Below are 20,662 nucleotides of genomic sequence, written 5' to 3'. Positions count from 1 at the left end.
GACCTAGAGTTTATGCAACAGGAAACCAACGGAGCTCAAGCAGGAAGTAACACAATCCCACTCGCTTTGAAAAAGGTCCACTCTGTGCCCCTGGAATGCGCCCTGACCGAGGCGGATTCCTCTCCCTGAGAGCGTTTTCTCAGGTGTCACGGCAGACTCATTGGTGTGAGAGGAATCTCTTTTTCCCGCTGGTGTGTGATCTTTATGAGAAGGTGATTAACGTGCCCATAAGAAGTGCTCAGTCAGTCACAGTCTGACAGAGCCAGGTGTGGTGGCGGGTGCCTGTTGTCTCAGCTACTAGGGAGGATTACCTGAGCCCAGGAGTTTGAGGCTGCATCTAAAAAAAAAAAAAAGGAGGCAAGAAATTCGGATTGTGGACCTTTTGTTTGTTTTTAGATACTTTCTTGAAAGCTGCTGCCACAATCGTGATGCTCTCACATTCCATGGTTCGGTTCCTCCGACGCACAAAGTTCACTCCTACCTCAGGGCCTTTGCGCATGCTATGCCCTCCGCCTGGAATACTCTCTCTGGCTCTTCCCATGGTTGGGTCTTTATCCAGTTCTCCGTTAAATGTCACCTTCCCAGAGAACCCAAACCCTCACTCGCTCTCTCTCAAACCGCTGGGTTTTGTTTCTTGCCAGCATTGAACATTATCTGAAGCTGTTTTGGTGGCTTATTCCTGGACTTGCTTTGGTGTCTGCCTGCAGCCCCTGGAGTGTGCCTCTAGGAAAGAAACCCCTTTTCATGAGCTGCAGTCCCCGGTGCTGCTGCACTGGGCGCAGTCCGTGAATACTCACTGAAGGACAAAGTCAATCAAGCTGTTGATTGTGGCTGCCGGCTATTTTTCCGCTGGGTTTATACCTGTAGCCATTGAGACTGCTTTTGGCTGAAAGTCCTAGAAAGCACCCAAGTGGTTTAACAATAAAGGTATTTATTATTTCCATATAAGGGGAAGTCCTGAGGCAGGGCAGCTTTGGGGCTCTCGGTTTCATTTTTTTTGAGACGGGGTCTCACTCTGTCGCCCAGGCTGCAGTGCAATGGTGCGATCTTGGCTCACTGCAACCTCCACCTCCCTGCTTCAAGCCATTCTCCTGTCTCAGCCTCCTGAGTAGCTGGGATTACAGGCATGTGCCACCACACCCGGCTAATTTTTGTATTTTTAGTAGAGATGGGGTTTAGCCATGTTGGCTAGACTGGTCTCGAACTCCTGACCTCACCTGTCTTGGCCTCCCAAAGTGCTGGGATTACAGGCATGTGCCACCACACCCGGCTAATTTTTGTATTTTTAGTAGAGATGGGGTTTAGCCATGTTGGCTAGACTGGTCTCGAACTCCTGACCTCACCTGTCTTGGCCTCCCAAAGTGCTGGGATTACAGGCATAAGACACTGTGCCCAGCCTTTTTAGTTTTAAAATAGAGACAGGGTCTCACTATATTGGCCAGACTGGATTTGAACTACTGGCCTCAAGCAATACTTCCACCTTGGCCTCCCAAAGTGCTGGGATTACTTGCATGAGCCACTGGCCCTGGCGTTCTCAATTTCTTTTTAAATTTTATTTATTTATATTTTTATTTTAAAAATACAGACAGGATCTCACTATGTTGGCCAGGTTGGTCTTGAACGACTGGCCTCAAGCAATCCTTCCGCCACGGCCTCCCAAAGTGCTGGGATTACATGCGTGAGCCACCATGCCTGGCCGGCTCTCAGTTTCAGTAGTCAAGGGGATCCCAGAAGAGCCAGGTTCTCTGCATCTCTCTGCTCTGGCATTTTCTGCAGGGCACAGTGGCTGCCTCTGTCTGGGCATCTCATCCAACAGGACACGTACAGGCAGCATCTCTTCTTTGGTCCATTTTTATCAGCAATGAAACCTTTCCAAGAATTCCCCTAGCTCACCTGTGCTCGTGTTTTTTGTTTGTTTGTTTGTTTTGTTTTGTTTGAGACGGAGTCTTGCTCTGTCGCCCAGGCTGGAGTGCAGTGGCCAGATCTCAGCTCACTGCAGGCTCCGCCTCCCGGGTTTACGCCATTCTCCTGCCTCAGCCTCCTGAGTAGCTGGGACTACAGGCGCCCGCCACCTCGCCTGGCTAAATTTGTATTTTTTAGTAGAGACGGGGTTTCACCGGGTTAGCCAGGATGGTCTCGATCTCCTGACCTCATGATCCGCCTGTCTCGGCCTCCCAAAGTGCTGGGATCGCCCATGTTTTTGACCAGCATTTGCCACCACGCCCAGCTAATTTTTGTATTTTTAGTAGAGACAGAGTTTCACCATGTTGGCAAGGCTGGTCTCGATCTCCTGACCTCGTGATCCGCCTGTCTCGGCCTCCCAAGTGCTGGGATTACAGGCTTGAGCCACTGCGCCCGGCCTAGTCAACCTTCTTTTTTCTTCTTTTTTTTCTAAAGACAGCCTACTTTTTTTTTTTCTTTATTTTTGAGTCAGGGTTTCACTCTTGTTGCCCAGGCTGGAGTGCAGTGGCACGATCATGTCTTACCACAGCCTCTACTTCCTGGGCTCAAGCGATTCTCCTGCCTCAGCCTCTCGAGTAGCTGGGACTACAGGCACATGCCACCAAGCCCGGCTAATTTTGTGTATTTTTAGTAGAGAGGGGATTTCACCATGTTGCTCAGACTGGTCTTGAACTCCTGGCCTCAAGCCATCCTCCCGCGTTGGCCTCCCAAAGTGCTGGGATTACACGCATGAGCCACTGTGCCGGCTGTTACCTGCAGACTTCTACCCCAACAGTTGGACGCTGCCTCTAAGCCTCTCTTTCTCTCCTCTAATTCCTTTCCCACCACAGAATCAGTTCCTGCAGTGGTCTAAGCAGGAAGTGGAGAGAACACTCGAAATTGGAGACTTCGAGGATATATACAAAGGTGCAGGGAAAACAAAACGAAGAGTGAAGCTGCTCCCACCCCTGGGGCTGAGGGGATGAGGGCAGGGAGTGTCGCCTGGAACCCGGGAGGAGAGAGGAGTCGAGAGAGAGCTGCCTTCCAGGGACCGTGACCTTTGCTCGAGAGCTGCAGCCAGCCTGTGTGTTTCAGTTCACTGCAGTTGGGGTGTCACAGGCCACCCCAACATGCAGTGACTTGGAGGTGCTGTTAATGATACTACTGGGGCAAGAGGTATAAACTGGGGTGACTGCACCGTCTAAGGCGCAGTGGTCCCCGATGATCTGTTCCTTGGGCAGAGTGAGCACTTCCCTGACACAGCACCTTTGCACTTGCCGGTTCATTTGCCAGAAATGTCCTCCCCAGCTCTCACCCTTCCGGTCTCCCCACTCCAGCCCCCATCTCCCTGTGGCATTACCTGTTTATTTCTCTCATTAGCACTTAGCACCATCTATAATCATTATCTATTTATTTCCTTTAAATATGCTTATAAATATATTTATAAATCTCTCTCTCTCGCTCTCTCTCGCTCTCTCCCCCTTACTAAAAAGGCCTGGGCAGACCAGATGTGGTGGTTCACACCTATAATCCCAGCACTTTGGGAGGTCTAGGAGGGAGGATCGCCTGAGTCCAGAAGTTCGAAACCAGCCTGGGCAACATAGTGGGACCCCCCCATTCTCTATTTAAAAAGATAAAAATTAAAAAAAATTAGCTTGCCTGGGTGTGGTGGCTCACACCTGTAATCCCAGCACTTTGGGAGGCTGAGGTGGGTGGATCATTTGAGGTCAGGAGTTTGAGATCAGCCTGGCCAACACGGTGAAACCCCATTTCTACTAAAAAATACAAAAATTAGCTGGGAGTGGTGGCGGGCGCCTGTAGTCCCAGCTACTTGGGAGGGAGGCTGAGGCAAGAGAATCGCTTGAACCCAGGAGGCGGAGGTTGCAGTGAGCTGAGATCACGCCACTGCACTCCAGCCTGGGCGACAGAGCAAGACTCTTGTCTTAAAAAAAAAAAAAAAAAGGCTAGTGTAGTGGCACATGCCTGTAGGAGGTTGAGGGTAGGGGGATGGCTTGAGCCCAGGAGATGGAGGCTGCAGTGAGCTTTGCGCTCCAGCTTGGGTGTCAGAACCAGACCCTGTCTCAAAAAAAGTAAGGCCAGGGCAGAGAGGACCTGCCTGCCTTCTTCCCCATCTGCCCCCAGGCCCTAGCACACAGTAGGCCTTATGCATAGTGAGTGCTCAGCAAGTATTTGCCACATGAATGAATGAATGATTGAGCATGTCCATCCCTTCTCTGGTAGTTAGGATAGGACCAGGTGGTCTCAGAGGAACCCACTGGGTCCTGGGATAGGAGTCATCCTCCTTTCTCCAGCTGCTGTTGAGAGTGGGAGCTGATAGAAACTTCTCTTCTCTGGTGACCTGGCCCATGGAGCGGCCTATTAGCTCACAGCTGCCAGCTGGGTCCTCCCCACACACTTGCACCTTTGTCCTGGAAAGCATGTCTGTGTTGGAGGGTTAGTCTTTGTCAGAGAGGACATATCAGAGTCCCCAAAGGCCAGGGACAAAGGTGACGATTGATTGCTGTCCCTGAGTCAGAAAGGAAAGGCTCCTGAGGGAAGTCAGTGGTCGGGGACTGAGACAGGTGTGATTTTGAAGGAAGACAGGATTTACAGGGCCTCTCTCAGTCTGTTCTGGCTTCTAAAACAGAGTACCATAGACTGGGGCAGCTCATAGACAATGGACACCTATTTCTCACAGTTCTGGAGGCTGGGAAGTCCAAGATCAAGGTGCCAGCAGATTTGGTGGTGGTGAGGCCCTGCGTCCTGGTTCACGGATGGCAACTTCTCTCTGCGTCCTTGCCTGGTGGAAGGGGAGAGGCAGCTCTCTGGAGCCTCGTGTGTAAGGGCCCTAATCCCATGAATGAGGCCTCTTCCCCCATGACCTCATCACTTCCCAAAAGCCCCACCTCCTAATACCATCACATGGTAATTCGGTTTCAATGTACAAATTTCAGGGGACACGTTCAGACTCTAGCACAGGGGCTAAAGTCCAGGGGCAGAGGCTAAGTTTCTGGAGGGGGCTGTCTAGGGGCTCTGGAGACCTTCTCTGATATTCACAATATTGCAGGGTGCATTTTGACTTACTGCAGAGAAACAGTTCCTAAAAAGTCACTTGCAGCAACATGAGAGATTCACATTCTGATGAAAATCTATGCAGGCACCTCCGGCCTCAGAGCCGTTGCCCTGGCTATTCCGTCTGCCTGGAATGGTCTTCCCTGGATCTCAACACGTTCCTGCACTTCCTGCAGGTCTTTGCCCAAATGTCACCTTCTCACTGAGGCTGTCTCCAAACGCCCCATTTAAATAGCAACCCCTCTCCCCCAGTAGCATTTACACTATTGAGTTTCTCCTCCTAAAGCATACATCGTCCTCTAACTGCCTGTCCCATGGAAACGCAGTGTGCACAAACCACACACACAATTTGAAACATTTTATGACAGAGGAACCTGTTCTGAAAGAAGAAAAATATAAAAGAATTTTAGGGGCCTCATTTTAAAAAGTAAAAAGAAACAGGTGAAATTAATTTAACTTGTATCTATTATTCAACCCTTGATATCAGATAGTGTCATTTCAATGTGTGATCAATATAAGAAAGTTGAGATATTTTATGCTGTTTTCATACAAAGCCTTTGAAATCTGGGATGAATATGACACGGCATATCTCATGTCAGACTAGCCCCATGTTAAGTGGCCCATAGCCACGTAAGGCTGGTGGCTACTATATTGGATTGCACAGCTCTAATATCGTTTTGCTTTGTTTTTTGAGATGGGGTCTTGCTCTGTCGTCCAGGCTGGAGTGCAGTGGTGCCATCTTGGATCACTGCAACCCCTGCCTCCTGAGCTTAAGTGATCCTCCCACCTCAGCCTCCTGAGTGTCTGGGACTACAGGTGTGTGCCACCATGCCCAGCTACTTTGTGTGTGTGTGTGTGTATTTATTGTAGTGACAGGGTTTGCTATGTTGGCCAGGCTGGCCTCGAACTCCTGAGCTCAAGCAAAGCACCTGCCTTGGCCTCCTAAAGTGCTAGGATTACAGGTATGAGCCACTATGCCGGGCCCACAGCTCTAACGTTTTATAAAGTCACCAATGATGATGTTTATCACTCATTGTTATTGCTTGTCTATTAACATGTAGGACTTGCGAGGCCAGGGGCTTGCTTACGGTCCCTGCTGGGTCCCCAAGCCCCCAACACAGTGCCCAGCACAGACTAGGAGCTCAGTGTGAACTGAATGAATCCAGCAGGCACACGTGAGCTCTCTTTCCTCCCTCACCAGCAGCGATCCAGGTGGCAAATGTGGCTAAAATGCTTTCCTGGCCAGGTGCGGTGGCTCACGCCTGTAATCCCAGCACTTAGGAAGGCTGCGGCAGGTGGATCACTTGAGCCCAGGAGTTTGAGACCAGCCTGGCCAACATAGTAAAACCGAATCTCCATTAAAAATACAAAAATTGGCTGGGTGCAGTGGCTCACACCTGTAATCCCAGAACTTTGGGGGACCGAGGTGGGCAGACCACCTGAGGTCAGGAGTTCAAGACCAGCCTGGCCAACATGGTGAAATCCTGTCTCCACAAAAATACAAAAATTATCCAGGCATGATGGCAGGTGCCTGTAATCCCAGCTACTTGGGAGGCTGAGGCGGGAGAATTGCTTGAACCTGGAAGGAGAAGATTGCAGTGAGCCAAGATCACACCATTGCACTCTACCCTGGGGAACAAAGTAAGACTCCTCCTCAGAAAAAAAAAAAAAAAAAAAAAATTAGCCGGGCGTGTGGCATGCACCTGTAATCCCATCTTCTCAGGAGGCTGAGACAGGGAGAAGTATTGCTTGAATCCGGGAGGCAGAGGTTGCAGTGAGCCGAAATCACACCACTGCATTCCAGCCTGGGCCACAGAGCGAGTCGCCATCTCAAAAGAAAAAAAAAAATAAGGTTTCCTCTTTCTTTGCTTTTTACTTTGTCCTTTCTCACCCCCGTCTCTTCACTTTCCTTTACTTTCTTCCTCTTTTTCCTTTCCCTCAGCAAACAGCGTAGTGGTAATGTTCGTGCCAAGTCACTGGTTCACATCTCTGCTCTCTGCTCCGCCAGGAGCCAGCTGTGCCTCCTTTAAGGACGCCCTTCAGCTTCCCTGCAGTGTGTTCTGTTGCCCCTGGGGACGAGAGTGATTCTTCCCAGGCTGGGTGGGGCACAGGGCATGCGGCTGCCTGCAGGGGGTGTTGGCTCCGCCTCACACAGTCACCTCGGGAAGCATATGACCAGGATGAGCCCATGTAATCCTCATGACCACCCTAGGGTGCAGGCATGACTCAGACCATGCCCGAGCCACTGATAAGGGAGCCGGGGCACAGAGAGGCTGAGCAACTTGCCCCAAGCCACCACGCCAGGCAGCCGCATGGCCCGGCAGCAGAGGCAAGCTTTTACCTTGGACTCTGGTAGATGTGATTCATCCACACACACTGACCAAGGGCCTACTGTGGGCCACGTGATGTTCAGGAGCTGGGGACACAGCAATGGGTGAAACAGGCAGATTCCTGCCCAATGGAGCTTTTTTCATCCTAGAAGAGGAAGGAAGCCAATCAAACAAGCAAACACCTGCCCTGGAGGGCGGTCGGTGCACAGAGAGAAATGCAGCAGCCAAGGGGGATAGGGAGGGTCCTGTGGGTGGTTTGTAACTTTCCAAGGGTGGGCAGGAAGGCAGTCATTGCTGAGAAGATGACATTGGAGCATGGACCTGAAGGAAGGGAGGGTAAGCCTCCTGGGTGTTAGGGAGAGGAGCATTCCAGGAGGGGACCAGGGAGTGCAAAGGTTCTGGGGCACGAGCCGGGCGGCAGGTGGAGGAGCTCCAGGGAGGAGGGTGTGGCTGGAGCAGAGTGGGCAAGGGGAGGGAGGGGAATCAGGTCAGGGAGATGTGCCGATCTGGGTGTGTTTTGACTTTGTCTCTCTAGCATGAGATGTGGTGATCTTGTGGGCCATGGTGAGGGCTTTGACTTTTACGGTGAATGAGGTGGGAGCCACAGAAAGGTTTCTTTCTTTTTGTTTTCTTGAGAGACAGGGTCTCACTGTGTTGCCCAGGCTGGAGTGTGCACAATCATAACTCACTCACCGCAGCCTCGACTTCCTGGGCTCACATGATTCTCCCACCTCAGCCTCCTCAGTAGCTGAAACTAGAGGTACGTGCCACCTTACCTGTCTAATTTATTTTTTTATATAGATGGGGTCTGGCTATGTTGCCCAGGCTGGTCTCGAACTCCTGGCCTCAAGGGATCCTCCTGCCTCAGCCTCCAAAATCACTGGGATTATAGGCATGAGCCACCATGCTTGGCCATTTCTTTAAAATAACAGTTTTTATTGAGATATAATTTGCATATCATACATTCACCCATTTAGAGTATATAATTTGGCCAGGAATGATGGCTCACACTTGTAATCCCAGCACTTTGGGAGGCCAGGGTGGGAGGATGACCAGGATTTTGAGAGCAGCCTGGGCAACAAAGTGAGAACCTGTCCCAACAAAAATGAAAACAGGTGTGCATGGTGGCATATACTTGTCGTCCAAGCTAGTCAGGAGGCTGAGGCGGGAGGATGGTTTCAAGGCTTTAGGGAGATTACACCACTGCACTCCAGCCTGGGTGGCAGAGCGAGACCCTGTCTCTTAAAAAATAAAAGTAAATAAAGTGTGCAATTTAATGGCTTTTTGTATATTCACAGAGTTGTGCAACCATCATTACCACCACTTTTACCATCACTTTTGGAACATTTTCACCACTCCAAAATGAAACCCAAACCTGTAACAGTCACTCCTCATTTTCCCCAGCCCCTGGCAACCACTGGTCTACTTTTTGTCTGCATAGATCTACCTACTGTGGACATTTTTATATAAGCGGAATCATATATGTGGCCTTTGTGTCTGGCTTCTTTCACTTATCAGTGTTTTCAAGGTTCATCCATGGTGTAGCATGCGTCAGCACTTCATTCCCTTTCATGCTGAGTCATATTCCAGTGTGTGGTTAGGCCACATTTTATTTGCCTGTTCACCAGCTGATGGGGGTGGGGGTTGTTTTCGCTGCTTGGCTGCTGTGAACATTTGCATCCAGGCTTCCATGTGGACACGCGCTTTCCTCTCTCCTGGGCACACACCCAGGAGTGGAACTGCTGGGTCTTAGGGGACCCCTATGTTTACCTTTTGAGGCTGCACCATTTTACAATCCCACGAGCACCTCATGAGGCTTCCAACCCCTCCAGGTCTTTTCCTACACTCATTCTCCATCTTTGATCACGAGAGGATGCTGAGCAGAGGAGGAAAAGCATCTGACTTGATTTTCCAGGAGCCCCGTGACACCATGTTGATCATGTTTTGTTATCAGTACTCTTTCTTTTCTTCTGTATCTTTGACTTTCTCCAGGGCAGGACCTCTCCCTCAAACATGACGAAGTCTTTTTTTCCCTCCTTCAGCTGCCCTCCCTGCCGCCGGAAGTGACTCCCCTCAGCAAGGCCAAGGCGGCTCACGTGTCTCAGCACCCTGTCATCTCTGCCCTTCTCTCTCGTTGAGTGACAGCATGGCGTGACATGAGGGCTCTCCAACCATGGCCTTGCAGCCTTCTTGGGTAAGCACCACGTACATTTGGACCTTGAAGACTTGGTCATGAATCAGAGTTAGACTGAGTGAGATGGTCAAGGCAGGTCAGTATCAAGGAAGTGGGGGAGGGTGTCAGGGCCAGGCAGACCACAGATTTTAGTTAACTGGCTAATTTCTGAGAACTACAAAAGTCATTTAAGAAAAGGCAACTGCACAGCTGAAGGCTGTTGAAGGCCTTAAGGAATTCAATGAAGTGATATTAATTAATCAATTGATCAGTTACTTGATTAATAAATGAGTTAATTGGCCAGGCGCGGTGGCTCAAGCCTGTAATCCCAGCACTTTGGGAGGCCGAGACGGGCGGATCACTAGGTCAGGAGATCGAGACCATCCTGGCTAACACGGCGAAACCCCGTCTCTACTAAAAACACAAAAAATTAGCCGGGCGAGGTGGCGGCGCCTGTGGTCCCAGCTACTCGGGAGGCTGAGGCAGGAGAATGGCGGGAACCCGGGAGGCGGAGCTTGCAGTGAGCTGAGATCTGGCCACTGCACTCCAGCCTGGGCGACAGAGCGAGACTCCGTCTCAAAAAAAAAAAAAAAAAAAAAAAAAAAAAAAAGAGTTAATTAGCTGATTGAGTAAAGTATTTATTTATTTATTTATTTATTTATTTATTTATTTATTTATTTTTTGAGACGGAGTCTCGCTCTGTCGCCCAGGCTGGAGTACAGTGGCCGGATCTCAGCTCACTGCAAGCTCCGCCTCCCAGGTTCACGCCATTCTCCTGCCTCAGCCTCCCGAGTAGCTGGGACTACAGGCGCCCGCCACCTCGCCCGGCTAATTTTTTTGTATTTTTTAGTAGAGACGGGGTTTCACTGTGCTAGCCAGGATGGTCTCGATCTCCTGACCTCGTGATCCGCCCGTCTCGGCCTCCCAAAGTGCTGAGATTACAGGCGTGAGCCACCGCGCCCAGCCGAGTAAAGTATTTATTAAGTACCTGCTATGTGCCAGGTATTTTTCCAGGTGCTGGAGATACATCGATAAGCGAAACAGGGTCAGCTTCTGTGTCTCGGGAGTTGGAGGAGATGAACAAGTAAACAGATGAGACCATTTCACACAAAACAAGGTGGCCTCACAGTGGGCTAGGACTCCTGTTTTCGACAGATGCAACGGCAAAGGCTTCTCTGAGGAGCAGGTTTCAGCTGAGCCCGGAAGAGGAGAGTGGGGAGCCGTGGAAGGATCTAGGGAAAGTGTATCCTAGACAGAGGAACTGTAAGTGCAAAGGTCCTGACACAAGAAAAAGCTGGGGACGCTCAACGAACAGAAACAATGGGGGAGACGGCAGGAGATGGAGGCAGAGAGATGGGCAGGAGCCAGGTCATGTAGGTCCTGGAAATAACAATGACAGCCCCCAGCTCAGTTGCACTGACACATTCCAGGCACTGTTCTAAGCACTGGCACGGTTTTTGACTTGTTTAATCCTCACGGTAGCCCTTGGAAAGCGGCTCTTCTAATCCTTGTTTCATAGATGAGGAGACTGAGGCACAGAAAGGTCCACACCACTTGCCCTAGGACTCCAATGTGGGAAACCCCAGAGCCTGGATTTCTCTGAACCTCTCCGCCTGGGCCACCATAGCCTCACCCTAGCCACTCTGACCTCCCTCAGGAGTTGGGCCCTCCCCCTTGGGGCACTGGACCATATTCGGCCTCCTTAGAGGAAGGCAGTGCCAGGCAAAGCTGTCTAACCAGAACATAGCAGATGCTCCGTAAATATTGCTTCAGGCCAAGACATGTTGCTTAAGGATGGCCCTGGGAGAAGGCTGCTTTCTTCTGGGGTTAAGTAAGAGGTTTAGAGCATTCAAGGACTGAGCCTGCCTTACCCAGGTGCTGGGACACCACCCTCCTGTCCCTGTGTAACCCAGAATCTCTTGTCCTCTCAATAACTTCATTCAGAAAATGAGGGGACTGGCCTACGTGAGGGGCCCAAAACTCAAGGTGGGGTCAGTGTTGCAGGACCAGAAGGCAGGCCAGGTGGGGTGTGGGGAAGGACTACAGGGGGTTGTGGAGCGCTTCAGGGACACACTCACCCATCTAAGAGCAACTGCTACTTAGTGCCAGCCCGCTGCTGTGCATCTTCTTCTGTTTTCTTTTCCTCCCTCTCTCTCCTTTCTTTTTTTCTTTTCTTTTTCCCAGGGTCTTCTTGTCACCCAGGCTGGAGTGTGGTGGTAAGATCAGGGCTCACTGCAGCCTTGAACTCCGTGACTCAAGGGATCCTTCTGCTTCAGCCTCCTGAGTAGCTGGGACCACAGGCGCATGCCACTATGCCTGGCTAATCTTTTAATTTTCTGTAGAGACTGGTCTCACTATGTTGCCCAGGCTGGTCTCCAACTAGTGGCCTCAAGCGATCCCTCACCTGGACCTTCCAAAGTGCTGGGATTACAGTTGTGGGCCACCATGCACCGGGCCTATTCTGTTTTCTTGGAGCAATTGCCTGCAATTATCCTTCACTCATTTGCTCACGTGCTTATCATTGATTTCCCTCTTCATTAGAAACGGGGGAACTCGGTTTGGGTTAACTAAGTTTCCCTGTGCGTCAGTTTTCTTTTCTTTTTTTTTTTTTTGAGGTGGAGTTTCGCTCTTGTTGCCCAGGCTGGAGTGCAATGGTGCTATCTCGGCTCACCGCAACCTCTGCCTCCCGGGTTCAAGCGATTCTCCTGCCTCAGCCTCCCGAACAGCTGGGATTATAGGCACGCGTCACTACGCCTGGCTAATTTCGTGTTTTTAGTAGAGACGGGGTTTCTTCATGTTGGTCAGGCTAGTCTCCAACTCCCAACCTCAGGTGATCCACCCGCCTCGGCCTCCCAAAATGCTGGGATTACAGGCCTCCCAAAATGCTGGGATTACAGGCCTCCCAAAATGCTGGGATTACAGGCCTCCCAAAATGCTGGGATTATAGGCCTCCTAAAATGCTGGGATTACAGGCCTCCTAAAATGCTGGGATTACAGGCGTGAGCCACCACCCAGTTTTCTTATCTGTAAAATGGAGCCATTGTGTGCAAAGCACTAAGGAGGGGGCCAGCACCTAGAAGACTCCTCAGTCATTCATTCTAGAATATTTACTGTGGGCAGGCATTCCCTGCCAGGCCACGTTCTAGAGCTGAGGACGAGTGGGGGGCCCTACCTCAGGGGCTGGCATCCCAGTTGCAGCACATGGTCAGAATGCAAGGATGCAAATGAATGTGAACCTGCCAGGGGGTGCTCAGTCATAGGGTGATGGTGGCACCAACGTTATGAAGGATAGAGCCAGGCGGATACCTGGGAGAATAGAATTGCCTGTGCAGGGTGTATGAAGGCCCTGGGGTTGAAGCCTGCGGGGCTTCTTCCAGGGACAGTGAGGCTGGAGATGGACTGGGGAGATGAGGGTCCATGGGGTGGTGGCGGGGCATGTGGATCGTTGTAAGGGCTTTGGGGTTCCTGGGTGGGCTGGCTAAGTCCTAATCACTGTGACCAACCTTGATGATGGTCCCGATACAGGAGGGGGAGGAGGAGGGAAAGGGAAGGGTGAGAGGCTCAGAGGGGAGAGCTGGGAGGAGGGGAAACATAGGTGGGGGAAGGGGAGGAGGAAGGTGAAGGGAGCAAGAGGGTGAGGGACTCAGGCCCCATAGACATTTTGGCACAGCGGCCACGAGGCCTCCTCCGCTCCCGCCCCAAAACGGAAGCGAGGCCGTGGGGTCAGCCGCAGCATAGCGGGGCGGGTCTTGGCGGCCATGGCCCCGCCCCCTGCCCGTCCGATCAGCGCCCCGCCCCGTCCCCGCCCCGTCCCCGCCTCTCCCCCGCCCCCGGACCGCTCAGGCCCCGCCCCTGCCGCCGGAATTCTGGAGCCCAAGGAGGCCCGGGGGCGGTCTGGCGGCGCCGGCGATGGGGCATAAAACCACTGGCCACCTGCTGGGCTGCTCCTGCGTGCGCTGCCGTCCCAGATCCACCGTGCCTCTGCGGCCCGAGTGCCCGGAGTCCCCGCCTGTGTCGTTTCTGTCGCCGTCCCCGTCTCCTGCCAGGCGCGGAGCCCTGCGAGCCGCTGGTGGGCCCCAGGCGCGCAGACATGGGCGGCCCCACCAAAGCGCGCTGGGCTGCCGCGGCGCTGGGCGTCGCGGGGCTGCTGTGCGCGGTGCTGGGCGCTGTCATGATCGTGATGGTGCCCTCGCTCATCAAGCAGCAGGTCCTCAAGGTGGGTGAGGGACCCCCGGGGGTGTCCGCGCACGGACCCGGGCTGTTGAGCTCTGGGCGCCGAGGAGGACCCGCGCATTGCGGCCAAGTGCCTTAGCATGGAAGAAGAGAGCCTGTGTTCAGGGGACGGGGCGGGGGGGCGGGGAGGGCGGGGAGGGGAGAGACGCGCATAAGCGCATAAGCATTGCGATGGGTGGGCGACCGCAGCGGGATCGGCGCCCACCGGCTCCGCAGAGCACGAGGGAGGCCAGGTGCATCGGGAGGGGGCCGCTGCCCGCCTCTTCACCACCCTCATCGCCCCAGACTGAGGCTGGAGGGCAAAAGGGGAACCCAGGGGCTTTGCTGGAGGCGCAGGCCAGGGTTGGGGAGCCCTGGATGGGAGCCCACCCGGAGGCCTGACCCCCCCCAAAGGGTCTGGGAGCCCACGACAAATCAGGAGTGTGGATGGGTTGCTTCCGTGGTGCCACCCGAAGGAGCCCAGGAGTGCGACGCCTGCTTTCACAGAAGTCGGTAGCAGGGTCCGGTAAAATTAGAGCTGCACTTTGCTTGTATCCTGTGAGCCCGGGAGGACAGGAACCTTCTGTGAGGCCCACGTGGGTGCCCAGCTCACATGGTAGGTGCTCAGCTGAGCATCCTCCGCTGCCCAGAATCCCCCCATAAGAATCCTTTCCAGGAGGTAGAATGCGCGACCCTGTTCTCCCTGTTCACTGCCTTCATGATTCAGTCTGGAAACTATAAGCCGCTTTTCTCCCCAGATTCATGCAGAGACAGGCACCAGCCCAAGGTCCTCTGAGTGCACGCAGCCTGAGGTCTTTCCTCTGATCCACACTATTGCCCTTTCAACCAGGGAGACAGATTAGGCGGTCAGCTGGTCTGCAGATGGACAGACTCTGCCCTGGGTGCCAATGTTTGAATGAGCCTGGAGTTAGGGAAGGACTTGGAGATTGCAGAGTATCACATTTGAGCTAAAAGTCATTTAGAGTTTTGAAGCCCTGGAGCCAGCACCTGCAGTGGAGGGAAGGGGAAACTGGGGCTCACTGTTATCAAAGTTCCAGCCAGATGCTGAGCTGGGGTGAATACTGGACATTGTCACGCTAATGGACATCTTTTCCCCTTGGCCTGCCTCTTTAGACTGAGTTTCTTAAGAACGGCTCGTTGTCCACATTTCATGTCTGTTCCCTCATTTACAGAGCGAATGAATGAGTGAATGAATGAAGCATACGTCTGCTTAGATCTGGCTGCCACTTCTTGGGACCCAGCTAGCTGGCTTTAAATACGGAGCAACATGTGGCCTCTCTCAAGGTCTCTGGGTGAGCAGTTGTCTAGAGCATCTTGGCCATGTTGTGTCTATTTTTGATTTTTCAAATCTTATCCTGTCAAAGCCTGTAGTCTGATTGCACAGAGGTCCCGGTGGAGGGTGACACTGTCTCTGGGGATGGCAGGAAAAGCAACAGAATGGCCTCTTCCTCCCCATGACAGCTCAGAGTCTTTCTCTGTTACACTTTGAGAGTTTTATTTCTGTGGCCTACTCATACTGAAACGTGTGTGTCAGTGACAGCCTTGTGGCTGCTGCAGTGCCAGGACCCCACAGTGTGTATGCAGGGTCCCTGGAGGGGCTGTCACTCAGGCAGTGCGAGCATGTGACCTTGTGCTGTGAGTGAGCACCTAGTCTCTTGCTTTGGGAGTGTGGGGGTGGTGGGATTTATGCCAGGTAAAGAGTCTCACCAACTCAGTTATTCGGGGGCTGATTTCAAGGTGTTTTCTTTCTCAGGATGTCATCAGGTTAAGGATGTCAGTAGGATGTGTGAGCGTGTGTGTGTGCGTGTACCACACATGCATGCACCACCAAATTTCCCCACTCCTCTCCCGGGCTTCTAAAGAGGAAAACCACATTGTCCTCAATTGTCCTGGAGCTAGGAGCATCTGGCTTAAAGTTGAGCAGGAGCCTCCCAGCATCCTTCTGTAGATATCCCAAAGGCTATTGGTCTGGGGCTGAGTGGCGTGAAGGCAGGAAGACACGCCCAGCCCAAGACGGCCACTTCTGGAACCGCCCAGGCTGGAGCAGCGGCCAAGTGCCTTAGCATGGAAGAAGAGAGCCTGTGTTCAGGGGACAGGGCGGGAGAGACACGCGCATAAGCAGAGATTGCCCGCTGGTGTTTTCTTTGGCTCCATGAGTCTGTGTGCAACTTGAATGGGAGGCCTTGTGCTTTGATTTTTTTTAATATGCTTTTTGGTTAGTGACAGGAGTCCCTACAGTTGGCCCTCTGTGTCTGCAGGTTCTGCATCCATGGATTCAATCAACTGCAGATTGAAAGTATTCAGAAAAAATCCCCCCAAAATAACGATACAACAAAAAAATAGACATAAAAACAATACTGTATAACAACTATTGACATAGCATTTACATCGTATTAGGTATTATAAGTAACCTAGAGATGATTTAAAGAATATGGGAGGATGTGCATAGGTGATATGCAAATATCACAGCATTTTATGTCAGAGACTTGAGCATCTGCAGGTCTCGGTATCTATGGGGGTCCTGGAACCAATTCCCCTCTGACACTGAGGGACGACTTTATATAAAATATATGAATACTTGCTCGTAAAAAAAGTTCAAATGGAGGAAAAAGAGAAAGTTTCCCCCATTTTATTCCCCTCCTCAGCTATTATCACCATCATTGGTGTGGATCTTTCTAGACCCTTTTCTGTGTACCAAGAGCCTGCATGTATACATATCAATACATATATTTTACATAACTTGAACTAAGTGCAAATGAACTTGAACATGTGTAATTATCTTGCAATTTGCTTTTCAATTCAAAGATATTATCTGAAAAATTTTCCATGTCTCAGCGATAAATGTACCCCGCGTTTTCCTTCATCACTGCTGGTTTTCCTTTGAATGGTTATAGACTTGTTTACCTGTTTCTCCACTGACTGATCATTTTCTTTTTCTTTTTTTTTAGACGGAGTCTTGCTCTGTCACCCAGGCTGGAGTGCAGTGGCCGGATCTCAGCTCACTGCAAGCTCCGCCTCCCGGGTTCACGCCATTCTCCTGCCTCAGCCTCCCAAGTAGCTGGGACTACAGGCGCCCGCCACCTCGCCCGGCTAGTTTTTTGTATTTTTTAGTAGAGACGGGGTTTCACCGTGTTAGCCAGGATGGTCTCGATCTCCTGACCTCGTGATCCACCCGTCTCGGCCTCCCAAAGTGCTGGGATTACAGGCTTGAGCCACCGCGCCTAGCCTGACTGATCATTTTCTCTGTCACAAATGACAGCGATATCCCGACACATCCCTCTTCGTGTGGTTCATGAACATTTCCATAGGGTGGATTTCTAGAAGTGGGGCCTTGGGATCAGGTGTGCTCAGTTTGAGTTTTGAAGATTATGGCCAAATTGCCCTCTGCACAGCTCTGTTGCTACATCCACCCACAAGGTATGGAACTGTGCCACTTCCCCTATCTCTGCCATCACTGGTGATTACTGATTTATCATTACCATTTTTTGGTAGCCAAGTTCCCATGGGTCTCTGGTCCTCCAAGGAAGGCCCAGCTGGTGGACATGGGGAGAGGCCCCTCACTGGGTTACAAAAAAGGGATGGTCATCTTCCAAGGCCTCCATCTTCAATGATGAGCTGGAGTGAAGATGTGGATATTGTCACACTAGTTGACATCTTTTCCCCCTTGGCCTGCTTCTTTAGACTGAATTTCTTAAGAATGACTTCTTGTCCACATTTCCTGTCTTTGTCCTTGTCACAGAACTTGGATGTGTGCCCCCAGGGATCTGAACCATGTCTTCGTTATTCACCAGATCACCCGAGGTCAGAAGTTTGAGACCAGCCTGGCCAACATGGCTAAACTGCGTCTCTACTAAAAAATACAAAATTAGCTGGACATGGTGGTGCATGCCTGTAATCCCAGCTACTCAGGAGGCTGAAGCAGGAGAATAGCTTGAACCTGGGAGGCTGAGGTTGCAGTGAACCAAGATTGCACCACTGCCTTCCAGTCTGGGTGATGGAGTGAGACTCCATCTCAAAAAAAAAAAAAAAAAAAAAAAATGAAGAAACTTAGATATATGTCTCAGCATGGGTAGGCCATAATTGAAAAAAAGCTAATTACTAATCAAAAAAAGTAATTACTTTTTTACTAATTACTAATTGAAAAAAGCTCTGGTACTATTTATGTTAAAAAAAAACCCACCAAACAATATTCTATATTTTCTTTCAGTTTTTATTTTTATTTTTGTAGAGACAAGGTCTCACTGTATTACCCAGGCTGGTCTCATACTCCTGGCCTTAAGTCATCCTCCTGCCTTGGCCTTCCAAAGCACTGGGATTGTAGGTGTGAGCCACCGTGCCCTGCCATTATTTTCAATGGCTTAATATTAAAATATGTAAATGCTGAAGTTTGGGAAAGGTGAGACTAACAGAAGTGGATACTCTCACGAGAGAAGGCAGGACACTGGGGGTGTGGACAAAGGAAACCTAATACTTTATCTGTAATGCTCCTATTTTTTGTTTTAACAAATAAAATTATCCACATGCTACGTATTTGATTCAAAGTTACAAGGCCAAGCATGGTGGCTCACGCTTGCAATCCCAGCACTTTACGGGGCTGAGGTGGGAGGGTCACTTGAAACCGTGAGTTCAAGACTATCCTGGGCAACATAGTGAGACCCCCATCTCTACAAAAATAATAATAATAAAAAAACTAAGCTGGCACATGGTGGCATGCACCTATAGTCCTAGCTACTCGAGAGGCTGAGGTGGGAGGATCTCTTGAGCCCAGGAGCTCGAGGCTGCAGTGAGCTGTGTTTGTGCCACTGTACTCCAACCTGGGCAACAGAGTGAAATCCCATCCTTTAAAAAGAAATTACAAATGAATAGACACATAGCTTTCCCCAAAGACTGGCCAGATGAATGCGCCACACGGACCGAGGAGGCACACTGCAAAGGGGCCCCGTGGTCGAGGTTGCTTGGAGAGGCTTTGGGGAAGTGCGACTCATTTCTTCTCCCTTCCACCCGTGGGGAGGATTGGAGACAGGTGTTTGGACGGACACACTAAGGGCCGCGATTGTGAACTTCACGGCATCCACTCACGGGCGGCTTACTGTGCACTAGGCAGGGTTCAAAGCACCTTTGTGAAAATCGTCTCGTTTAGTCCCTGCAGAGGGCCATGACATACGACTTATTGTCATCAGTGTCCGTTAAGGAGACAAGATGAAGGGAGTAATTTGCCCCAAGTGACCTCGCTGGTGTGTGTGTGTGTGTGTGTGTGTGTGTGAGAAGGTGTCTGTCTCTGTCCCAGAGGCAGATGCCGTGAGAACGGGGACTCTTGCTCCCATTCCCTGGATCTGAACCTGGCGTGCAGCTGTGCTCAAGTATGTGGGTGAGTAATGAAGGCCCATTTCAGGTCCTGAGGGGCACACATCCAAGTTCCTGTGTGTCTCTGGTCCTCCAAGGAAGGCCCAGCTGGTGGACGTGGGCCTTCTTCCAAGGCCACCCTCTTCAATGATAGGCCTCATGGCCTTCTTCCATGTCCAGGAGAGAACCTGGGTCCCCTCTGCTGTCTTTAAGTTGGTTTTCTAGTTGGACTCAACCTCGGTTGCCTTATCCCGCTGCTGGGCTGCCCCCGCCTATGGTCCCTGTCTCAATAAACAGCACCCCCATTTGTTTCTCCAGGGGTAGAGGCAAAAACCTTAGGTCATCTTTGCCTGCATGCTTTTTTCTGATACCCCTGTATCTGCGGAGACAGGGGCTTTCCCATCACTATCACTGCAGCGTCCCTGAGGGCCATAGCAGCACCTGAGCTCCTTGCCAACCCTTCACCAGTCAGGTTACAGAATGAATGAGGCGTGTGCGACCCCCCAGCCCTGGCCTCAGGCTCTTTGTCTCACCCCTGCCTCCCTCAGCCAGAGTCACACAGTGAGCCTCAGGGAGCCCAGGCACCAGGGCCAGCCAGGGAGGGCACCGACTGTCCCTGAGTTTGTGCCTTTTGGGAAATCTTTGTCAATCAGTTAAAAGGTGGGGGTTCGTGAGAGATAACAGTCAATGGGCACTCGCTGTGGCTGGACACTGTTCTAAGTGTTTATGTGCATTATTTCTTTTAGTATCTAAAATAGGTACTATTGTGTCTTGTTTTATTGAGGGAAATGGATGCAAAGAGCCGGAAAGTAACTTGCGCCATGTCACACAGCTCCAAGTGGTTGAATCAGGATTTCAAGTTGGGGGGCTCGACTCCACAGCCGGTCCCGGCGGCCTCTGCAGACTGCGTCCTCCCGGTTCTCCGCGTGTCTGAGCAGGTCGACTGCATGCTTACGGCGGGCAGCGGGGGGTCCCTTCTTATAATGTCTTCCTGGGCTGCCCCTTCCTTTTCTGTGTATCACCAGGGAACAGCAGGGTCCCTTCGAGGCCTTTGTCCTGATAATGACCCCGCCAAACATTGCTGGTGCAGAGAGCACCCTGGCCTCTCCCTTCTGGGGGGAGTCTGAGACCAGGGACGTGTTCTTCAATCACAGGCACCAAGTGAGGCTCCCGGGGAGGCCATCTCTTCCTAGCCCAGGGCTCCCAGTGACCCTGGGGGCTGGACTCCCACCTGTCCTGCAGGGGCGGTCCGCTCTGCGCCTTTATCAGCCCCCCAGTGGAACCAGGGAGGGAGGTCCGGTGTCTCTAGCTACCGGGCGTTTCCTGTAGGACCCCCATGTCTGGACGCATGGGACAAAGCCCTCGAACTGATCACTGGTCACGGGTGGGGAGGTGGCTCCTCAGAGGAGAGCTCGGATCACAGGTGTGTGCCAGTTCTGTTTTGTTTTTCTTCCTCTTTCCTGCCATTGAACTTCCTACTCCTGGCATGTGAGAGACAACTTCAACTTACTCCCTGGCGACGGCTGAAAAACAGGGGCTATTTTTAGTTTGCCTGAGTCTAGTTGATTTG

The 20,662-nt window shown here is 51.6% G+C and overlaps 1 protein-coding gene across 17 annotated transcripts in view; it reads left to right on the top strand.

Annotated features, from left to right (window-relative positions):
* Nucleotides 1-13,407: 13,407 nt before the first annotated feature.
* SCARB1 (scavenger receptor class B member 1) overlaps nucleotides 13,408-20,662 on the top strand; it is an 89,077-nt gene continuing 81,822 nt past the window's right edge. For 10 of the 17 annotated variants that reach the window (XR_012420824.1, XR_012420825.1, XM_074008381.1 and 7 more), the window contains exon 1: nucleotides 13,408-13,732. Coding sequence is in view for 8 of the 17 variants with exons in the window: in XM_074008381.1 (XP_073864482.1) it covers nucleotides 13,607-13,732 (126 nt within the window). In the remaining 9 variants the exon portion in view is untranslated. Of the gene's footprint in view, nucleotides 13,733-14,921; nucleotides 15,042-19,039; nucleotides 19,118-19,817; nucleotides 20,031-20,662 lie in introns of those variants that run through there. The other 7 variants (XM_074008380.1, XM_074008378.1, XM_074008375.1 and 4 more) reach the window with 4 other exon arrangements.

This window comes from Macaca fascicularis, chromosome 11 (assembly GCF_037993035.2).
Source record: "Macaca fascicularis isolate 582-1 chromosome 11, T2T-MFA8v1.1".
Classification (NCBI taxonomy): Eukaryota; Metazoa; Chordata; class Mammalia; order Primates; family Cercopithecidae; genus Macaca; species Macaca fascicularis.
Note: the sequence above shows the minus strand (reverse complement) of the source record. Positions and strands in the feature narration are given on the sequence as shown.